This window comes from Podarcis pityusensis (assembly GCF_964106645.2).
Source record: "Podarcis pityusensis genome assembly, chromosome: 15".
In the NCBI taxonomy this organism is placed as follows: Eukaryota; Metazoa; Chordata; class Lepidosauria; order Squamata; family Lacertidae; genus Podarcis; species Podarcis pityusensis.
The window spans coordinates 26,460,982-26,484,805 of NC_138040.1; the positions used below are offsets into that span (position 1 = coordinate 26,460,982).

The 23,824-nt window shown below is 44.0% G+C and overlaps 1 protein-coding gene across 10 annotated transcripts in view; it reads left to right on the forward strand.

Annotated features, from left to right (window-relative positions):
• Nucleotides 1–1,391: 1,391 nt before the first annotated feature.
• Nucleotides 1,392–23,824, forward strand: part of NCAM1 (neural cell adhesion molecule 1) — a 216,359-nt gene continuing 193,926 nt past the window's right edge. For 4 of the 10 annotated variants that reach the window (XM_080983406.1, XM_080983408.1, XM_080983410.1 and 1 more), the window contains exon 1: nucleotides 1,392–1,799. In XM_080983406.1, the coding sequence (XP_080839532.1) occupies nucleotides 1,712–1,799 (88 nt within the window). In that variant the 5' untranslated portion in view covers nucleotides 1,392–1,711. The remainder of the gene's footprint in view (nucleotides 1,800–23,824) is intronic. The other 6 variants (XM_080983412.1, XM_080983413.1, XM_080983411.1 and 3 more) reach the window with 5 other exon arrangements.

Genomic DNA, 23,824 nt, shown 5'->3' on the forward strand with positions numbered 1-23,824 from the left:
ACAGTAATATCTTGGTCCCTGTGGCATTGGTAATCTCAGGTCTGGACTACCGTATGTGGGGATTCCTTTTCAGTTAGTCTGGAAGCTGCATCTAGCGCAGAACACCACAGCTTGGGTGATGAGTGGTGCTCCTCACTGGGCACATATCATGCCAATGCTGGAGGGGTGGGGTCTGCACTGGCCTCCTATTAGCCACTGAGCCACTCTTAAGGTTCCACCCTAAATACCCTGGACCAGGTTGCCTGAAAAACTGTCTTCCCCTCCACTGTCCATTAAAGGCACTAGGGTCAGCTAATGGAACCCAGTTAGTTTTGCAACAGCCTGAAGATGATTGACTTGTGGTAACACGGAGACAGGCTTTTTAAATGGTGGCACTAGTGCTTAGATATGAGAGACCCCATCAATACTGGCATTCCGCCGACTCTTGAAGACGCACCTATTTAGGCAAGCCTTCCTCCGAGCAGAATTTTATTGTTCTATTTATGAAAAAGCTCTTGTTATGCTTTTTAATTGCTTTTTTACACTGTTTACTTTAATGTTTTCGTTTCCAATGGAATTGTTATTGAATATTTTACTTACGTATTGCTTTCATAGTTGTAAACAGCTTAGAAAACATTTTGGCATATAATTGGCTTATTTATTTCATAACTTTTATATACCACCTGAGTATAAAAAAGTAAAAGTAAAAGCAGATCCAGTTTCACTTTCCATGTCATAACCATGTCATATTCAGGATTACATTTCACCACAGAGTTCCTGGGAGACCTTCTGAGCAAGTTTAGTGATCAGATCAAACCTTTCCACTGCTGAGAGCTGAAAGCTGGATTCTGGTACAATTGTCCCTCCCTGTTACTCAAAACATAGTAGCACTTTGAAAAATAAAGAGGACAAACACTTGATTTTCGAAACACAGCTGAAGCTGTGCCTTGGTTTAAGTAGGAAAGCTTTTGTTTATTATTGCGTTTATTTATTATGTTAGTGGGCTGATTTATTTGATTTCTGCTTTGGCTTCATGGTTGTAATAAGTTTAAACAAATATAAAGAATCGATTTCATGGCTAGCCTCCAGGAGATATTGGAGACTAATCTGTCAGATCAGAAAAAAAGCAGCCCGAGTTTTTGCAGGAAGAACTCACTGAAGGACTCCCCCTATTATTTAAAGAAATAATACCAGTGTTGCCCTAAGCACTGTAAAACCACACGTCTGAATTGCCGTCACGTTCTTCTGCAAGTGGGAATTTTAGAGAGAGAAAAGAAGAGGCAAAAATGCCACTAGTCCTTCTTGGAAAGGAATCCAGATCCCCGAAGACCCAGTCCATCTTTTCTAGGCGGTTGCATCTGCTTCTCCTCTCCAGTACTCCTTGATGCTTATTGCACTGTACTATTTCGGTGGCCAGTCTGGGTGGAAGAACACGGTGAGGTGCCACGCCCCTCCTCCCTTCCCAACAATCCCACCAAAGCAAATCCAGGACGGCGCAGGGATCTCTTGTTGTGCCTGTGTGCTGAGGCTGGGACTGTCACTCATTCTCTGATCAGCTCATGAAAGCAGCTAGATAGCAGCTGGACAAAAATAATAGATATATATATATATTAAAATATTAGACCGTTCCGGGGGGATTTTTTCCCCACGTCTCCCCCCACCCTTCTTCGCTTTGCACCTGAATCTCTCGTCTTAACCGGCCGAGGTTCCTATTTGAAAGAGGAAAATATATATGCAAGAAAACTTCGTCTCCATTCGGCAGATGACAATGCTTCAAAGCAAGGATCTCATCTGGACTTTGCTATTCATCGGGACTGCAGGTACACCTTTTTGCATTTTTTAAAAAAGCAAACCTTAAAGTGACGATTATTTGCATGTAATTTCCCCTGGATTGGATGCTGGTGTCTTACACTCCCCACCCCGCGTCCCCGGCTTCAGTTTGCAGCAAGGGATGGAATCCGGTTTGTTTGCTCGGATGGCAGACCGGGGGGCTTTGCAATTTGCCTTCTCGGCTGGCTTCTTCCTCCAAATGTTTGTCGCGTGGAATTTGTACGCGTGAGGTTTTTCTTATTTTTTTGTGACCGTTGCTTTTGCTCCCCCCCTTCCCAAATCCTCCATCCTTGTTGCATGCCTGCATTATTATTTTTTTGAAGGAAACATTTTTTTGGTGACTCTTGATGGTGCTAGGAGACATTTGGTTTATATGGGAGGTGCTGCTCCAACAAACCGGAATGCTAAACATGAGCTCCCCCCTCCTATTCCCCACCCCAAGATCCAACTCGAGCATCTTCAGAGTAAACCAGGCGTGGGGCGGCGGGGGGGTGTCCTCTCATTTTTTATTTGTCTTTAAAAAATAAAATTAAATTAAAATGGCAGGGACCACCTTCTGCCGTTGCTTGCATCGGAGGATTGTCAGACTCTGCTCTATTTCTGTTAACGGTTTGCAAATTTGAGATCTAGAGGGGGGCACGAGGGAAAGAAAATAGAGGGGGTGGAATTGGTCCGGGGGTTGCGGCGGGGGGGGGGAGAGGGAGTTAAGGAACCCTGTGGAGCTGGCGGGTGGGGGGGGGGCGAGAGAGAGCGTCTCGTTTTTGGAATTTGTTCGGAGTCCTTGCTCGCCCCCCCCTCCCAGGGCTGAGTGCATGGTGTCTTTGCTTCTGGAGCAACATTGTTCTCATTCAAAAGAGCATACAGAATTGAGGGATTGGCTGGAACCGGGGGCGGGCGAGGCGGAGGGTTGGGGGGGAGGGTTGGCAAGAGAAGGGAAGATCCAGGGACCGAGCGGTTTGACAGCAGAAAGTGGAAAAGCAGAATAGAAAGCGGGGGGGGGGGGGTTGGATGGAGAGGGCGTGAACCAAGGGCATGCGGGGGGGGGGGCTCGGGTACGTTTGATGACTCTATTTTTTTGGGGGGGGGAGATTGGGAGGAGATGCAAATAGTGGCGAGATCAGCCCTCCTCTCTCTCCCCCCCCCTTGTGTGATCCTCAGGCTTGTGTCTATTGCCAATTGCAGACAATGGAGGGAGGAGAGAAGGGGGGGGGTTGAGGATGCTGCGTGCGATGTGTTAATGGTGCCGCCGTGTGAGCAGCTGAAGCGCGTGGGGAGGGAGGGGGGGTAGCGAGGCGGCGATTGGGGCTGTTTATTTCTTCAGCGCACCAGCGAAAGGCTGCTGCAAATTCCCAACAGGCAATTTCTTCTTATCATTATTATTTGCAGCCGGGAGTGGTGGTGAAGGGAAATGGACGCTTTGCATTTTTGCAAATAAAAATCCCTGCTTTGGGCCGGGAGTGGGGGGGGGGAGGAGAAGAGAGAAGGGGGGGGGGAAGAACAGGATCGCTCGCTAAATAAATAAATAAATAAATAGATAAACAAACGGATAAGGGAGGCGACGTCGTCGTTGCAAAGGGGCCAGGTGGGGCTGCGTGTGAATTTATGGCGGCGCCAATGGGGAAATTGCTTTTTTAATTTCTTTAAAAATCAAATCAAATCTGGGTACGGGGGGGGGGGAGGAAGCTCCCCACAGTGCAAACGCGTCCCCCCCCATCCCCGCTTTGCATCCCCAGCGGCTTGTACGCGCCGTGTGTGTGTCTGTGCGCGCGCGCGCGTATTGCCGCGTGCATTGCAATAGATGGAGAGCGCGCGCGCGCTGCTGCTGCTGCTGCTGCTTCTGCTTGCGATGGAAGCGACGGGCGAGCGCGAGCCACACTGCCCGGGCTGAGGTGTGTGCGCGTGAGGGGGGGGTGGTTGTTGATTGAGGCCTCGGCCAATCAGAACCTAGCAGAGGCCGAGCGGGAAATGCCGTTAGGGTCTCTCTTTTTTTTTGGATAGCCCAACGTTCGGAGCAACCCCGCCCTTCGGGAGCGCCCCCTCCCCTCCAGTTCCTAACGGGCATCTTTACCTCAGAGGGGCAGCCCGCCAATGTCGCCAAATGTCTCTTCTTCTCCTCTCCTCCCCGCAAAAAATAAAATAAAAATCCTCGACGCTTCACAGCTTCCGACTGCTAGGCGTATTATAAAGCAGATTCTTACTCCACCTCCTCACCAATTATTTTATTACACTGAAAACCTCTTCCACACATACCAAGAATGCCACATTTGTGGGCTTCACACAGTGATAGTTGTTTCTCAAAGGCTTGCTCCTCTCAGTACACACTGCGAAATTGTTTTTTCCCCCCCAAAGACCCCACATGGAGATACAGCCGAAGAGGAGGCAGACTAGAATCCCACAGCCCCACCTGGCACTGCTCTTGCCTGGTGCCAGGCGTCTCTCGCTTGTTGTTGTCGGAAATCCCCACAGAACTGCGACAAATGATAAAAATACCTCAGCCGTGCCACCCCCGTGGAAACGCAGCCTCACCTGAAGAAGCTTCCCACTTTCATGGCTGCTAGTAGCTTGTGTTATTGTCATGGGGCCAGCCAGATCCCTCACAAATGCCATCCTCGCATTCTGGGCTTGATGCTGTGGAACGGGGGTCGTTGGGGAGGAGCTGTTGGCAACAGGATATTTTTAACTTATCAGATCCGCTTCTTCCCCAGTAAATATTCAATGGGCGGGAATGCAGGCTGGCATTTTGCTTACAGTGACGTTATTTGGTTGGTGCGAAAAAATCTTGCATGCATGAAGAGCACTGATTCCAAGTAAGCATCCGACGCCTAGAAGAAGCACCTTCTGTCACTGCTCTCCATCATTACAAAAGCCTCACAAAAGCCCTTGTCCCATCAAGGCAAAGGGTCAGCCTTCCTCATGGAAAATGGGAGTTCCTAAGTCTGTTATCAAGTACTGTAGTACTACAGCCACTGTCATGGTAAGCACCCCTTTTCAGTACCCTTGTTGGGCTGAAGGTTGGAGACTTTGCTGTGATTCCCTCCTCCTTGAATGATGCTCTGCGCTATTGAATCTCTGCACCAGGATAGGGAAAGTCAGGGGCCAGATGTTGCCCTCCAGCTTCTCTGTCTGGCCCTTGGGACTTTCCCCAGGCCACACCCTGCACTGGCCTTTATTCACACCCTCCATGAATGCTTTTGCCTGGCTGGAATGTGTCCTTGAACTCTGATAATGCTTATTGCTTGCCTGGATGGAGGCAATGTCTGTGTGTGTGTGTGTGTAGAAACTTGCTTGCTGTACAAAGGTAAAAAATTGCATTTGTTGCTCCACCCCATTTTGTCTCTAACCCCACCCACCACTGATATATGGCCCTTGGAAGGTTGTCTAGAAGGGAATGTGGCCCTCGGACTGAAAAGGTTCCTCACCTCGCTCTAAAAAGATAGTATTGCCTCACCTGATTTCAGTAAGAGGCCTCACAGGTTTGTGCCCATGGTTGCGATAGCTCAGCCTGCGTTAGAATCCTATGCCATGTACACCAAATTATATACTCTTTATGCTCTGTGTGAATAGGTCTGGCATAAGCTACCACCTCTAGTTCTGTATGCATTTAAGTGGGTTAAAAATACCCACTTCACCCATAAGTATGTAGTGAATGTGTGAAGCTCCAGGAAAGGTGAGTCTATAGTTTGTGTGGACAATCTACTATTTATTTATTTATTACATAAAATTAATATACTGCTTGATTGTAAAACAAAAACAAAAACCCAAAACGTTTTACAAAAGGAATACTGTAAACAATAAATACTACTGCTTGCAAGTTGAATCCATTGCTTCTTGTCCAACCTGCAACAGCTCTTTGCTGAGGTTCACTGCTACCTTGCCCAGGATTGCTGAGATACCACATCCGGTCAGTGCAAATAACAGTTGCTGTCACATCAAAGGTGGATTTAGGGAAGTGCAACTGGTTCTCCCACATTGGGCACCAAGCCAAGAGAGGACGCTGCAGGGGTGCTGCAAAAATGACAGGCAATGGAAGATGGGGGGGTGGGATTTTGGCTTTGCACAATTTTCTTATGAAAACTCAAAGTCTGCCACTGGTCACATAGTCTGCAAACAACCACTGTTGGGATTCCATGCATCTTCTCAAGATACTGACACGTCAAAGCCCAGTGATCACTCATACACTTGATATTTCACCATTGCCATAACAAAAATTGCAAACGTAACTCAAACAAATTACCATTACTGTATACATATACAACTGAAACATCAACTGGATTACTCCTCCTCCCCTCATCTTTGCTACAACACAACACACCTCATACAGTTCCGGTCCTCACCTCTGTGTAGTGGACTCATGCAGGCAATACAAGGAGCTTTCCATGAAAAATTCCAGACACTGCCACATTCTTAATACATGCTCAAAACCATTTAATACAGATTATTATCTGTATACTTTAACTAGCATGCATTTCATAGCACCATTGTGGTTGAAAGTGGGACTTTGAACGCTTTCATTTATTGTTTAATTAACAATAAATTTAATTAAATTAAATTATTTAATTAACAATACATAAACTAATTGTGTAAAATTGTACTTTTATATTTTGTATTGAGTGGAAGAAAGATGTAGAAGTTACAGTCTTTGTTACAGATCATAGAATCTAGAGAAACCTGTTCTCCTCCAGATGTTCCATTCCCATCAGCCCCAGCCAACATGCCCAATGATCAGGAATGTTGGAAGTTGTAGTCCAGTGCCACAGGTTGCCCCTCCCTAATCTATTGCAAGAGATTATTTTGCATACATATTCTTCCTACCTATTTAGCTCCATCTTCTCTTCTCACTGTTAATAGAACTGATCCAGAATTGGCCTCCACAGACACTCACGGACCCACTGTTAAGACCGTGTTCATACAAGACAATCTTACTTGGCTACAAGTGATCACCAAAGAAAGAAGTCTATACCACTTCTCTGAGCAGAGTAATAAGGATCGGGTTTGGTTTCCTTTGGAATGAGACAAATGAAAGCTTATTGGTATTTTGTGTAATATTTGCCTTTATTTACAAACATATGGGTGGTGGCACAGGTTAAAGACTCCACAGGACAAAGTCAGCTGCTGTCATATCAGCTCTCTGGGAGAAGCCCAGCACCCTAAGATGCATACAGAGCCAAACCCCAGCTCTCTGTGTCTCTCCCAATTCAAACTGCAGCCTGTTGTTATTTTTGACACACAACCTTGAATTCAGATGAGTCTTGGCAAACTATACCACTTGGTTTGTTGTTTAGTTGTGTCTGACTCTTTGTGACCCCATGGTCCAGAGCACGCCAGGCACGCCTGTCTTCTACTGCCTCCCGCAGCTTGGTCAAACTCGTGTTCGTAGCTTCGAGAACACTGTCCAACCATCTCGTCGTCTGTCGTCCCCTTCTCCTTGTGCCCTCAATTTTCCCCAACATCAGGGTCTGTTACAGGGAGTCTTCTCATCTCATGAGGTGGCCAAAGTATTGGAGCCTCAGCTTTAGGATCTGATGCTGTTAAGGTGCTACACTCAATATGCCAGCAAGTTTGGAAAACTCAGCAGTGGCCAGATGATTGGAGAAGATCAGTCTACATCCCAATCCCAAAGAAGGGCAGTGCCAAAGAATGCTCCAACTACCGCACACCACTTGGTATTCTCACAGAAATATGATGGGAAACCCACAACTCCTCATATAAAATTAGTTCTTCTACATCCACTGTAGCTTCAAATATATTTGTTTTTTTAAATATATACAGTACACAGCTTTTTACATGTGTTTCAAAATGGCTTACAAAGAAAAAAACAATATAATATATAAAATTTAAATCTAGATTAAAACATCAGAAAACAAGAGTGTTGGAGCAGCATTCATTGACCATTGATCTTGGAGAAACTAACGCATCCAGTAGATTGTCACCTGCCACCATTAGCATAGTTACTGTTTGGTCCTCATCTGTGCTGGACAGAACATTTAATAAAACTCTGGTGCTAATGTTGTTAGGGATACTAACATACAATCTACTATTGAAAGTGACTTCATTGTCCTACCACAATACACGCTATCACCAAATACCGGCCTTGTTTTTGGATACATGGTATGAATTGTACTTCAGGTGACAAGGAAATAGGGTAGGGTTGGGGAACCATTTTCATCTTGAGGGCTGCATTGCCTTCTAGACAAGCTTCTGGGGGCAAATTGCTAATGGTGGGCTGGTTCAGAGGCAAAAGTGCACAGAGCAACAAAGATGAATTTTACCTTTGTGTGGTAGGCTAGATTATTTACCACTCCACCCAGGCAAACAAGAAGCATTAGCAGAGTTCAAGGACATTTTCTAGATAGGCAAAAAGACTTTAAAATGGCATGAAGAACTGCTACTGAGGGGCATCGCCAGTCTTGAGGGCCTCATAGAAACCTGGAGACTGCATTTAGCCCAAAGGCTTGCGGCTCCCCATCCCTGAAATGGGGGAGGCAATTTATTTTCCCCAGAAGTGAGCACCCAAATGTTCATTTGTCACTTCTTTGTTTTAAAGGATGTTTTATGCAGTAGTGTTACAAAAGATTACAATAACGGTCTAGGGTTCTTGAGGAGCTGCATGAGCTGCATGTAGGAATCGTTTCAACAAACATAAAATGGAGAAGCCAATTACAAATAGGAAAAAGCGAAATCCAAATTTTGGTGTCACGAGCAACATTTTCCTTTCATAGAACAACGGAACTGTTTTAATGTACTAAGCCTTTCCTCTTGGGGGAAACATGGCTGCAAACAAAAGACAGACAAAATGGTTCCATCACCAAAATGGCTAGAGGGTTCCATCAACCATATTATACCAATTAAAAACAAAACTGTCTCCTATTTACAGTAGCTTAAATGAAAGCAGAAAAAGGAGATAGCTGCAGGGGTGTAGTGAAGAAGCCTTCAATAAACTCTTAGCTGTGATCACCCGGTGGGGTAGGAATAAAGGCGTATTTTCTGCCCACCCCAACACATCTTTCAAAATCACCTTCCCTTTTGTTTACATTTTCCGTGTCCAGGGATAGCGACACCCTAAATTACTTTTCAGATTAAAACAATATTCCTTTTATAATGCAGGCCTTCATTTATAGATACAGCAGATGGCTCCTCTTCTTGTGTGCTCATGCTGAGTACTATACGATTTCTTAAATAATAGAGAGTTTTCTATATATAATCCTTCCACATATTGACATGCAGACTTGAGGATCTTGGTCTTGACCAGTTGATTTTTTTAAAGGGACAGTTAATTTTAATTTAATGAATTTCAATATTTTAATTCTTTCAAGGATTATGGCTGTGTTCCAGGTTGCAAAGTGCCTTGATGTTTTCCTGGCTGAGCTCCAGATATATATTTTACAGATACTGTATCATGTATTTTGCTATAAGAAAATAAAAATTGGCACTTTACTCTTAAAAGAAGATATAGACTACAATGGGTCGGGTGGCACGAGACCAGAAACAATTGATGTGGGGGAGGAGGAGAAAATGCACCTGCTACCATCAAGTCTGGAGGGAACAACAAACAGCAGCCAAATGAGACAAAAAGCACACTTTCTGTTTCTTGATGTAAAAAGAACACCACCCCTCATTTTATTGATCCCTGAAGGAGTCTGAGGTATATGCAGGTTTCCTGCCCCCTGGTTTTATTAGTGTGTGTGCAGTTTTTGAAGTATTATAACATTTTTATAGGGAGTTCAAATGTGAGCAGCAAATTTCTGGTCTACCTTGTGCTCCTTTGGGGCAGATGTTACAGGATGACTGGGATGTATACATACATGAAGTCAGAGCCCAAGGAACCCCAGGAGTCTGTTCACCTCAACACTTTTTGTTTTTACATTTTAAAAAAAAATGTTCTTGCCTAAAAATTCATTACTGGCTCCTAAGAATTCAAAATACTTTCCCAATCTTGAACAGCACATTTTTGGGAAAGCAGATTTTGGTATGTATACTACTACACATACCAGCTATTACCTGGGAGAATTAATGGGGCCATATAGCTTTGCATGCAATACCAGGAGTTGTCAAAGTTTGCCACAATGAGGGGTCTCTTCTGAGTGCAATGATACTGGCATATTTTTTTTGGCAGCGCTTATTGTTTATTGGAGGAGAGAATAAAGTGGGTATCTGGAGTCATTCCTTCCCCTCCAAGGAAAAGTGATCATTGTTGATCAAGAACAATGGAAGCAGCCTCAGATGTGGCTTTGGTAGGCATGAACTGCTAGGGTCAGAAGGATGATCTGTGTACAGAATCTTTTTACATGTGTGAATCACCCCTGATGGATTATGTTTAAATGAGTAGATTATAGAATTTAGGTTTGGTTCATATTCTATAGTAGATATGGATTTCCTGAGTGGCCTCAGCTAAAATGTATATTCTCTTTCTTGATTTCCAACTGGGAAATCAAGGGTTTGTCAGAATAAATGAGGTAATGAATATAAAACACTTTTTATATCTATACTTTTCTGTATACATTTATTGTTACAGTATTATCATGACTTGTCTTGGCCTCCTGCAGTTTGATGTTTGCACTTTTACAAAGCAGACAATAAGACTGGAGCTACCTCCCTCCAAATTGAGATTCATGCCTAGGCATTTGAAATGTATTTTGATCATTGCTTATTAATAAAAATAATATATGAAGACCAGTTTAGTTGAGAGAGGTGCATTTTGAGTGTATTGATTTGAACATGGTGCACACAAGTGAACACAGATTAGTAATTTTGATTAGGCCACTTGCAAGGTGTTCTTCTGTTAAACATGTCATTTTCTCTTTATTGGTGTCAGGAAAAGATGGAAACTGAGGGAAAAGTAAAATAATTATGCTTTGAAGATTAGTGCTTTGTATGTGTGTGGCGGAAAAGAAGTAACACAAAATATTGAATGTCTTTGGATCATCCTGGATGTGGTTTAGAAAGTAACCACATCTCCCAGGCATCTCTTCAATCTCCCTTGAGACTTTTTTTCAGTGTGGGGAGCAGCATCTTCATTTTTGGGAGTAAGGTTTGTTGCCTAGAAGTTTCCATTGGATCGTGCCTGACATCTTGGAAAGAGAGAAATCCTTGCCCAGATAGGCATGATGGTATAGGTGGGTGGGTGGGTGGGGCAAGACCTCCCAAAACCATAGAGTCAGTAAGGGGTTAGAATCTGAGCAAACTAATAAAATCCTGAATTGAGCAAGGGCTGGGAATGTTGGCATCCGTCTGTCTTGAAAAACAATGGAGTACATCTCTAGGACCCCAAAGACCCTGATGCTGGGAAAGATTGAGGGCACAAGGAGAAGGGGACGACAGAGGACGAGATGGTTGGACAGTGTTCTCAAAGCTACAAACATGAGTCTGACCAAACTGCGGGAGGCAGTGGAAGACAGGAGTGCCTGGCGTGCTCTGGTCCATGGGGTCACGAAGAGTTGGACACGACTAAACGACTAAACAACAACAACAACACATATCTAGGGGTGAAGTAAAAAAGCTGCATTAGCAGCACTGAAGTGACTTCCCTGGGGTGCAAGCCTGGAAAGTGTGTATGGAGGTCCTACACTCCGCAGACAAGACTCCTCTCTCAGCCTTGCTGATGTGGCCCAAAGGAAAACCGGGCAATACAGTTAGCACCAGGAGTTACCGGAAGGAGGCATACAAGGAGACATTCAACCGTCCTAGGGATTCCACTTTGGATTTCTGTAGGGTTTACTTAGCCTTTTCTTCTCCCGAAGAAATCCCGCAAGGCAGTGGAGGTTTAGGATCAGACTTTTCCTTCTCCTAGATAGGCTATCTTCCCAGGTTGATGAGCCCCTTCTACCCCTCACTTCTGTCTACAGCACATGCAGAAACTGCCTTCTTGACTGTTGGACCTACTGTTAGTTTTGTCCGCTCAATTTGCCAGAGCTTGTCTTTGCATGCAGGGCACGTCCCTAACTCACTGAGGATTTGAGACCCATCGGCTACCCTCTCCTGGTTTATCTAGCCAGTCAAAGCCATTTCCCAGGGTGTGGCTGCTGTCACATGCTGACAGCTTCTAGGAACCACAGGTGAGAGCTGAGTGCAGGGCGGTGACCAAAGTTGGATAAATTACCACAGAAGAGGCACATGTCCCCTACAAGAGGTACCACCCCTCCCCTAATACCCCTTACACCCAAGGGATGAAAATAACACCAGTTAATTTCCTCATGAGGCCAACCTGGTGATGGCTCATTGTGGGTGGGTTGTTGAAGAAACAATGGTGCTGATGGCCAGTCATTAGCCCCTCAATGGAAACCATCAACCAGGCAGGAGTCTCTGCCAGGCACAGAGGGAGAAGTTGCCAGGGTTATGGTGGGTGTTGATGTAACAGGAAGGGGGAGTTGTTTGTAAGGCTTTGGGGGAAGAAGGGAGGGGCCAGAACTCCATGCGGGGCTGGCTGGGATAGGTTTTACACAAAGATTGGTTTCTGCTCTGAACCCAAGCTTGCTGAAGCTATGATGGGAGCAACAAGAGACAGCCTTGGGGTGTAATGTTCTGCATTCCCTCCATCAACACTCAAGTGTAAATATGTGTAAATAAGCCATATTTCTTAAAGACACTGCTGACTCTGTCATGCCTCATTCCAAAGAAAACAAACCCTGGTGCCAAGACCCCTGGAATCTCTTGCACCACTTGGCAAAGATTGGGGTGGCTGGTAACAATATCTTTTGTTAGGCATTAAATTCATAGCAGTAAATTTTGAAGGTCAGATTTGCACTGTTTGTGGTCCCTTTGTTTGGAAAAGCACAGTGCCAAACCTTAAAGCTATTGCTGATGCAAAGTGATGTAAATGAGTTGGGGTTGGTGGTGCTGCTATTATGCCCTTTCCTGTTTGTAGTGTTGAAACACTGCTTCTCTCTTACAGCTGCTCATTAGTAGCTTTGCCTTTTGATGTTACCCTGAATGCCAAATGGCAGGTTTTCAAACGCTTTTAATACACTGTATTTATAACTGTCTTACAGAACCACTGCTAAGTGCGGGAATATCTATCTGTTACTGCCTTCCTCAACTTGTTGTATTCCAGGTGTTCTGGACTATAACATCAACTATGTTAGCTGGTAGAAGTTGTATTTCAAAACGTCTGGAGGGCATCCCTTTGGGGAAAGCTGATCTATAAGTATTTGTTTTTCAGTTTACAGTACAGCGACCAGATTGTGCACCCAAATAAAGAATATATAAGAAATCAGAGGATGATATTTCAGACTGAAATAATGCTCTTGGTTTTATGGCTCAGACTGTGAGTGTAGCAATTCAAAGATTAGAAGGGAGAGATTAAGGTTGGGGTCAAAGCTAATGATTCTTGTGTTATGGTTGCAGTCAGACAGCAGTTGTCTCTCCCCCACTCCCCCAAATAACTTAGGAAGTAGTAGAAAATTGAAAAGATAGAGCCAAGAGCCAAGAGTTGGCAGGATCGTACCTGCTTCCCATACACCACATATTTTTGTCAGCATGCTCTGCTGTTCCATGATGTATTTACATGTATTTACATTTTGCAACAGTACTGGAAGAATTATAATGGGTGCACCATGACACAGATTAAGCTGTAGACTAGCCTTTCCCAACCTGGTTCCCTCTAGAAGTATTGGATTAGGAATCCCATCAGCCCCAGTTAGCAGGGCCAATGGTTGGTATGATGGAAGTTGTCATCTAAAACATTTGGAGGGTTAGAGAAACCTGCTGTATACTTTCCTACACCCTTAATGTACCCTTAAAACCCCTGATTCTACTTGCAGAAGGGAAAGGTCTCCTCAACAAGAGAAGCCTCTGCTTTTGGGTTTTTAATTTTAAATGCCACCTGTGCAATGCCTCTGGGCTAGAGTTGATTAAAAGAAAAAAAAGGCAGATTACTGTACTAAAGGATTAGCTATGAAAGTATTCCCTTTTAACGTACCTACTAGCATTGCAGCTAGCATATGGCTGATAAGCTACTCACATATAAACCTAACTCTCACTCCGTGTTGGATTTGTCATACTTTTTATTCCTGAATATATTATAGAGACAGAGAAGGGATCAGGTTTCCCATGAGGAATTTTGGAGATCTACTGCTACATCTATAGATAAATTTAAAAGACTTGTTGATGGTCTTTCTTGCATCTTTCTCCATGGTGCTGGATTTATTCTGTGAAATAGGAGGTGATATCTGTGGAGAGTTATTAAGATAATAGTGGCTTGAGAAGGTTGGACTCACACAGAATACTATTGAGAATGACACAGCTTTACCTCGGTGGTCTTCAGTGCCATTCCTTTCTGCTGAATTCCATTTCCCCCTCTTAACCAGCAACTGAAAAAACTGCTTGTTTTTCTTGAGTGAGTTTTGCTACTGGTTGTTTGAGTGCTGAGACCAAAAAGGAAAAGGCAGGAATACATCAAGCCAGGCCAGCCCTTGTTGCTAGCCCTTCTCATATTCCCACCCACACGGGCACATGTCAGTGAAATTAATAAGAAGTGAGTGAAAGTGCAGCAAACATGCATTATGAATTTGTGGTGGGGGGCAGACTCCCCATAATCTATACATTCAGTGAAGGGTTAGAACAGGGGTCAGCAAACTTACCGCGCCTCGGGCTGGTGTCTCCAGCGCTGATTGCGTGGTGTGCTGGAGGGCGGGGGAGTGCATGCCTACACGTGTGTCCACATGCTATTTCTGGTGCACTTCTAGGTTGGAGGAGCACCAGCTTGTGCGCACGTGCATGGGGCTCCTCCGACCTGGATGTGCAAGGGAAATCATGCTTGCGCATTCGCAAATAACGCTTGTGCATGCACACAAGCTATTTCTGGTGCTCCTCCGACCTGGAAGTGGGCAGTCGCACAGCGCAGTGCCGATAAGAGCGGGCAGCGGGGGTTGTTGCGGGCCGGATAAACACGTTCCTCGGGCCTTATGCGACCCGTGGGCCTTAGTTTAGGGACCCCTGGGTTAGAACCAAGATTTCCAAACTTATTTGGCCTACTTCCCCCTTTTCATAAAAAACAACAACTCAGTGCCCCCTGGAAATCTACCTTCTTTAAGTGAAGGGATGGAGCTGGCGCAGCCTGCCTGCCCTTGGCGAAATAGGCAGGCAAACTGTGATCCACTTCCCAAGCTTTGGTGAAGCTGAAAAGGGGTCACCCAAGCCTGGAAAAATCCCTCACCTCCAGCACAACCACCAGATGCAGGAGAGGGGTTGTCACCATCCTGCAGCAGTGGCCGACCTGATGGTAAGCAACATTACACAACAGATGAAACGTGTACGAATGTGTCCCCCCCCCCATTTTCTTCTTTCTTTATGTTTCCACCACCCGCTTATTGTTATTCAATGTCCCCAAACTTCACCTGAGGCTACTGCTGCCCCCTGGATTGTTCCAATGCCCCCAGGGGTGTTATTGCAAGAGTTGGAAATACCAGGGAAGATAGAAACTTGGAGAAGGATGGAAATGGTAGGCCCGCTATGGAAAAAGGAGAAAAGGTGGAGTTAGAGGTTCATGTGAGTGTAGGAGGGGAGCACCTGTGGCCTACTGAATCAGTGCTGTAGGAAAAGGCAGCAGTTCCTTGTGTGCCTCCTGAATGTACTGAGCTTTCTGAATTGGTGCCTGCAGAAGTACCAGAAAAATGGGTGGAGCAGAAGGGAAAGCACAAGGCTTGTGTGCCTGTTGAATTTGGTGACGTTAAAATGTCACTGATCTTATTCCTGGGGTGCTGGTTCTTAAGTGGACCCAACAGCCAGGATCACCCAGAGTTCCATAGGTTTGGGGGAACAAAAATCACTGTGGAGGTTGCATGCTTTTGTTTAGCTCCATGAACCACTCCAGAGGTGCTGGGAGCAAGCAAAGAGGATGATTTTTGGCTACCGGTGTGAGGGTGTGGCCCGGGGTATTTTTCAGAAAGTGCCCCAAGATAAAGCCTGGTGGCAAGATTTTGGTTTGGAGTATGGGGTAGTGGATGACACAGATTTGCTGATGGGTAGTACAAGGAAGAGAAGTGGAGGATATTCCCCGTGTGCCAGAGAGGAAGCAGCTGGAATCCTGAAATTGTGTCCTGGAATGGCTGCAGAAGCTGATTTGGAGCTGGGGGGTTGGTTTGGAGGTTCACAACCAGAGGGAAGACCAAGATGGAATAGGAGAGCTCCAGAAACACTGAGCCTTTGGTTTTGAGCCACAGAGTGATTATTTGATGTACTGGAAGTGAGAACTGTGCAAAAGTCAAAATCCCAGTAGCTAAACCTCTGAAGTTGCTGCGAACCAGGAATCTTGTGTAGCTGTGTAAGCTACTGGAACTCTGTGATGACCCCAGGAGTTCTGTGATTACCCCGGTGGACTACTGCAAGGGGTGGAAGCTTTTGCTCTTGGGATTGTGAACTGATTTGGGCTTGAGAAACAGAGGTTGCCAGGGTGACCTGGGTGCAGTGGGGGAAGCTGGAAGCAGAAGTAGAGAAATGGTTTTCAGCAAGTGCTGCTAGGAAGGAGAAGGAGGAAGTGAGCAGAATTCTATGCAGAGACTCAAGGGCAGCGGCCATGCTGGCTGGCTGGTGGAGGCTGTTCCAGAGAGACATGGGGATGGTGCTTAGGATGCCTCTGAATCCAATGCTGCGCTGCTGGGAAGGACAAGCCCCCCTTGAGATGCAAAGCTGTGAACTCTCTCTCCATAAAACTCAAGTGTACAGTATGTGTGATTGAACCATGTTTCATAAAGACACTAGTCTCTGCCGTGCCTCATTCCAAAGGAACACAAACCTTGGTTAAGTTCAAAGACTCCTGGAATCTTGTTACTGCTTTCCAGAAATTGGGGTGGCCTGTAACACATGTATGGCCCTTTCATTTGAACCCCAAACAATGAACAACATATTAAAATATATGCAGTAGAAGTTCAACAAATACAATGAAAACAATATAAAATAGCAAGTTCATTAAACAAATTTTATATTAGGAACACCAGTTAACCCTGAAACAAAGAAATAAACCAAAATATAACAAACCATTCTGCAAGTCTTTCACAGTTCCAACCTGAAAGGTGACTGTGCATTTATTGAGTAAATTAAAGAAAGAAAGAAAGAAAGGGCATGACAACATGGCAGAGTGGATGGGGATTATATCCATGATGACACTATGCCATATTCTGCCTGACTCCCCGCTCCCCCAGTAAAAAAAACAAAAACCCTCTCTCTTCTATTTTAAGTGAGTTAAGCTCTTTTCTATGATGGCCTTTTCTAGGGGTTGCTATGCTTGTGTGTTTCTTAAACCTGCCTTAGGGAACTAAAAACTTTACAGGTACAAGTGTATTCTGCGTTCAGATTGTTCATATTAACAGGAAACTGCAAACTAGAAACCATTTAATTCATCAGCTTCCTTCTTTTAGATATTGTGCGAAAGTTTTTTACTTCACTGCTGGTGCAATCTAAGAGGTAGCTCATAGAGCTATGTCTACCCTGCAGTTAAATTTGTTAATTAATTACTGCTTCAGCCTTTATCTGTTTACTGTCTTGCATAACAGTGCTAACGATTAGGGCTGTGCATCAGAATTGGCCAATACCCAAGCCAAATTGGGCATATTTGAAGGGCTTCCGGTCTTGGATGAGTCATGTACATATGCAGCCACAGATCACAGCAAGTTAAACTGGATTGGCACAGAGTAGGGCATTAGGCAGGAAGGGTGGGAAAACTGAAAAGGTTGAGACCTACCTGACTGGTGGCTGCATCTTCCCAGGAGAAGGTAGGCCCCATGCCACAGTTCTCTTTCCTGCCTGACACTCTACAGGATCAGTACTGTTGAGCGGAGGCATCAGTCCTTTGGGATATGGGGAATTGGATCCTCCTGCTTAACAGCTGTTAAATGGGAGGATCTGATCCTGCACAGTGCAATCAATGCTCCTTTGAGAATTGCTTGCCTCTCTTGCGTGCAGGGAAACGGCTCACAAAGGAGCAGCAATCAGCATCATGTAGGATCAGATTTTCTAGATCCTGCACTTCGCTGGCGTACCCCTCAAACTTTAAAAACCCTGTTTAAACTGTATGTTAACATGGAGTTTAAAAACCATAGGCCAACCTCCTAATGGTTTTGGGGATAGATCTGGGGCAGTGTGACTGGCTTCCATGGCGGAGCAGGGTAAATCCAGGAGTCAGGGCCCCATGGCAGATCAGGGGTGTGTGTTAATGCACAGCCCTGCTAACAATGAGAAGAGCCTACTGGATCAGGCAAATGGCCCATCTAGTCTAGTATCCTGTTATCACAGTGGCCAACCAGATGCCAGTGGGAAACCTGCAAGCAGGACCTGAGCACAAGATCACTCTCCCTTTGGTTTCCAGCAACTGCTAATAGATCTTGTGCCAGAAGATAGTGGTAGCTACTCCTCTTCAAAAGGAAACAACATATCCCACACTTCTTTCCCATGATGCTACGATGATTAAGCTTGGATGAAGCTTTGTATAGTTACTAGTAGGCTTGTGTTCTGTTACCACCTCAGGCTGTAGTCTTAGAACAGTAATTATTTAAGAAAGGGGTGGATCTTCCTTGGGAGAGTGATGAAGGCACACACTTTCCCTTGGCTCTGTCCAGTTTTTTGGTTTGCTTCAGTGGTAACTTGCCACTCTCCATCCAGTGATTAAAAGAATGAGTGCCCCATTGCAATAAATGCGGAGTATATCATGGAGAGGATTGATCAAATTATTTCTTCACATAGTTAGGCCCAGCTGTGACACTTAACAACTTCTGGTTTAAAATAATCTCTGATCTTGGATTTAGAGCAAGAATTCCAGCCTAGCCAGAAGCCTAAAAAGAAAGAAAGAAAGTGCTAGCTTTAAAGAGCAATCCAGCTGGCTTTTATTTTTCAGCCCCAGTCAGAGGTTTAAGCTGTTGTGTTTTGCCCATGCTCTGGGCTTTCAGTAACAGAGTATCAAGGATATATAATGAACTCATTCCAAACTCATGGGAATAAATTGAGATTTTAAATATTAAAACTTCAGTAGAAGATAGTTCCAGTTTATCCTCTTCCACCACATAAATTGATCCATTAAAAATTGATCCATCCCATTGTTTACACCTGCGGTGGAGATCTGGAGGATGGTGTAATAATCTGATACAAAAAGAGACTTGAAAGTATCAGGGGCTGTTTGTAATGGAGCACCTGGCAGAGCTTGGATTTCCTGCTGGTTCCACTCTGGACCTCATGAAGAAATGAAGCAGCTGGAGAAATCTGTAAAAATGTAATGTGAGAAGAAGTGTATGGGGGTGGTGTCCTGGCTCTGTTAGTCACCAGCTTGAGCAGTCTGAGCAGCAGTCCATAGGCGTAGCCCCTCCCCAAATTCTGCATGTAGTTATTTTCATAGATCATTGAATGAACTATGTGAAAGGCCAATTGCTCCTCTGCTACTCATTCCACAGGGCTGTTTGATTTTTAAAGGCCTTTGGGATGAGAGCCAGTTTGCTGACACATGAGCCTTCAAAACACAATTGAAATAAAATCTTTGGAAGGCAGAGCAACTGGCAAGCAGTGATTCTCTTATTAAGTGGTGGTTTGAAAATAGATAGTGTCTTCTGTAGTGGTGTTCTATTGAAAAGGATTGGATAAGAATATTTTTACACTGTGCTTAAGAAAAAGGAGAGAAAAGAATTACATCTTGCAGTTGTGGGTTTTAATTCTTCATAAAAGAATGAGCCAAGAAAAGTCTCATTGGGATTTCACTGCTATTAATCTGGGTGAATACAATGTGTTTGTTTTATATTGTTGTGCTAAAATGTGCTGATGTTAAAGGTTTTGTGTATATTTTTGCATTTTTATTTTGCTGGCATGGGAAAAAATGAAAATTGACAGTGCAGTGAGTTTTATTAGCACATGAGCAATTTACATCCCCTTGGATAAGATAAACAGAACAAAAGCATTACATATATGTAGAAAATGGTGCTCTCAAACTGTGGTGAGGGTCCTTAACAGTTGCCAAGAGAGACTGAAGAACATCCCTTGATATCTTCCTAGAATGTATCTTCATTGGCCAAGAGGCAGAGAGCCAAATCTTTTAATGTTGATTTTCAGTGCTAGTGATCAGTGGAGTCACCCCCCTCCGTGAAGCCTTTTGATCTGGTACATTAAAGCATTTGAACCTACTTGTATATTCCCTGGGCAGAGAGGTTAGACTGGTGGGCAAGAGGGATAGAGCCAGCCATTTCTGTGGTTGCACCATGGTTGGGTGAATAACTTTACCGATAAATACAATCAACCCCCATCTTGCTGTTATTTAGGTGTGCTCTAAAAATGTTTTTATTCATGATTGCTTTTAGTGAGGGTGTAGAAGAGCTAAAGGGATTTTATTTTTATTGAGATAAGTGGCTGATAGAACTGGAGTAGAAGATGTGAAATGTTCTGCTTCTGCTATTATTGCTTGACATTTTATATGGTTTTGAATTGTTTTATATACTGTAAGCAGCCATGGGAAGATAGTCTATTTTGAACAGTGCCATACAGTATAAATTCATACATGTGGTATCTATCTATCTATCTATCTATCTATCTATCTATATCACACACACACACACACACACACACACACACAAAATCACCCCTTCCCACAAAAGCCATGAGCGTCATTGTTGTAAGCTGAACCTCTTGTGTACTTCTGTCTTGAATTTAAAGAGACGTGAACAATTACTTCCTTGACCTGGAGAGGCTCTCCATGGCTAGTGGATGTTCATACTTCTTTTTGATATCCCTTTGCTAATTTCACAGACAACAGGTTTCTTTGCAATTTTTAGCCATAATGGTGAGGCTAACAACCTCCACTAAGAGATGATCAAAGTTTTTCATGGCAAGGGACAGTACAGTGGTACCTTGGTAGCCGAATGGCTTGGCTCCCAAACAAATCGACTCCGGAACACTGCAAACCTGGAAGTGAGTGTTCCGGTTTGTGAACATTTTTTGGAAGCCAAATGTCCAACGCGGCTTCCGTGGCTTCTGATTGAGTACTGCAAGGGGTGCAGCCAATTGGAAGCCATGCCTTGGTTTTCAAACCATTTCGAGAGGTAAATGGACTCCCAGAATGGATTAAGTTTGAGAACCAAGATACCACTGTAGTGTGAACCAGTGCAACATAGGCCAGTGGGAGATACATGAGAAGGTGAAGTATCCCCTCTATCCAAATGGACTGGCATAAGGTGATCAAACCCCTGCTTTTTGCAGACCATAAACTCTTGTAAAATGTATCTTCAGGTTCCTTAACAGTTTTTCAGGGCTTCATGATCTTCATAGGTCTTGGGTTGATCTGGGATTATAGTTCTCATATGTTTACTATGCCACTGGAAGACTGTTTGCTTTTTGTAGATGGCACAGGTAAAGATAAAATTCTGACACATACAGGTGCCTGGATTACCCCCCAACCTTTCAGAGTTTGAGCAATTTAAGTAGTTATTATTTACCTGAAACATAAGTTGCTTCTGAAATTGTCAGGAGTGTTGGATGTTGTAGTGTCCATCCTTAAAATGCCACTGAAAATTTCACACGAATCCTTTGACATCTGGGATTAGATGATTGACATACAGCTTTGAGTTCTCACCTCTAAAAGTGGTACATTTTAGAAAATGGGTACAAATTTTCAGAAGGGTTTACAATCGGCAGGCGACGAACAGATTCAGACTCCAATATAGAGTTGCCATGGGCAAAGTTTGAGTTCCTGAAATACAAAGTTCATGACATTAAGAAGCTGGGCCTGTATGCCAAGATGATACTATTGTGAGAAGGTAACAAGAGAAAAAACCAAGAAGACAGAAATGGAAATTTATTCATGAAATAATAAAAAAGCCCTTGATTCTGAATAGGTTTTCTCATCTTTCACATCTGTTGTTGAAAGCCTACGCTATCATTCTAAACAATCATTTTCTGAAATTCCATCACTTGTGTGGTGTGTGGTATTAAAATCACTCCTATTGTCCTGCTTTTTGCAACCATAAAACACTTTGGGGAAAACATCAGACTTTTTAATGAACAAGCCCCCATTAACATTTTCTTTTTTAAATGTGTTTTCTTCCAGTTCGCAAATATTACGGATTGCATTTGGGTGGATTATTTATGACACCATTTCTGTTGTAGGATGGAGAAAAAAGACTAAATTTAAACATAATAAGCTAATTTGGATTTGTTTACAAATATTGGCAAATTGTCTCAGATGTTTGGCATTATTGAATGGTCTTCTGCTTGAAAAGAAAGAGTGGGAATAATTGATGAAACCTTTGAATTTTTTTTTAAAAAAGAAATGCTTGTTGATGGTTCTTCACATGCTACTAAAAAGCAGTCTGTCTTTGCATATTAATCATCCCTTGAAAGGCTTTTGCATGCATGGAGAAATCCCATGGTGTGCCGAAAGAGGGTGTGGGGAACAGGGAGGGGGGCGGATTGTAATTGTTTTCTGAAAAGGGTTTTTATTTCATTCAAGTGAAAAAAGCTGAAAGCGAGAGAATTACTTCAGTGTTTTGTGGATGGAAGAGCCCTCAATTGGTCACTGTGTTTTTTACGTGGAGCTTGTATGCACCCTGAATGCTGGGGGTGTAGGGTTAAGAGGGGAGTGGCAATGATGTAATGTAGAGCACTACGGAGACTCTAGCAGGCATGTGGAGGCCTCTACCTTAGCACTTCTTCTCTGGCACAGAAATGTTAAAAGTGAAGACCTGCAGCAAGATGTAAATTGAAAGACATTGACAATACAAATCTCTAGATATAAAATGGATAATCACTTTTCATATTTAACTTTCGTATGTTTTAAAGTATGGTTGTGAAATTCACTTGATCTTTTTTATCATTTTGTAAGGCTTCAAAAGTGTTGTTGTTTTTTAACAATCAAGAGGTGTATAAATTTTATTAAATAAATAAACAATCTGCCTACATTACATGTTAAGCATATTGTGGTGGTTCCCAACACCAGCCTTCAGTCACTCTTTCATTTATTTGTAAGATGTGTACCTTGAATTTTTATCAGATGATCCTCAAGTAGCTTATGACACATTAAAATGGGGGAGGGGAACACACAAGTCTTTGGCCCTGCGTTTGTGGTTGGATTACCATCAGCGTCAACCAGCATGGCCACTGGTCAGTGGTGATGGGTGTTCTTGTCCAACAACATCTAGAGATCAAAAGGTTCTCCACTCCTCCATTAAGACAACCATAAAACTAACCAGTGTCCTCTTTCCTCTCATGTCTGCTGTCCCAGGGCCAGTGGAGCATGCATATACACACACACACATATACCATATTTTCCCGTCTATAGGACACCCCCGTGTATAAGACCCCCCCAATTTCAGGGGACTCAATTTTAGGAAAATGAGGGGAGATGGCCCAAAGTTGTTAATCCTCTCCCCCCACGCAGCTGGGGGCAGGAAACACTTCCTAGATTGTTTCCCGTGCGGAGCAGCATCGGGGGAATTTGCGCCCCTGCCATCCATTGCGCTCTGATGCCGCTGCGCTTGGGAAGCAATCCAGGGAGCTCCCGCTGCACGCAGCGGCATTGGGGGGAAGTTGCGCTCTTGCCAACGAGCTGGCTGACGGTGTGCTGCTTCTCCCCCCCCCCCCATGCCACTATCCGTGTATTGGACGACCCCAGTTTTTTGACGTGGTTTTTGAGTCAAAAAACCTCATCCAATACACGGAAAAATACGGTATATATTTTGGTCACAATATGTAAGCCTCCTGTAGCTGCTTGGGGCCAGTACTGATCTGCCTCTTACCATGGTAGTGTGATTGGTAGGGAGAAGTTGCAACCTACTGTCAGTGATCCTTGTTCCAGTGGCCTCACTTGGACTTAGTATTGATTTATATGGTCACCTGAAGGCTGCTAACATAGATTTTTTGAATGTTCAAAAGGTTGATCAGGTTCAGTAGAATGTTTTCAGTCCAGCCCCTACCCCATTTTCACTTGCACTGATGAGTGCGTTGCTGCCCTTTGGTGAGTGTGACAGGCTCCAACCTCTCCCTCTCAACATTAGAGCTGTAGAGAAATAGGAGAGGATCATCATAGCAGTTGCAAAAAATGGCTCCAAAATGGGAA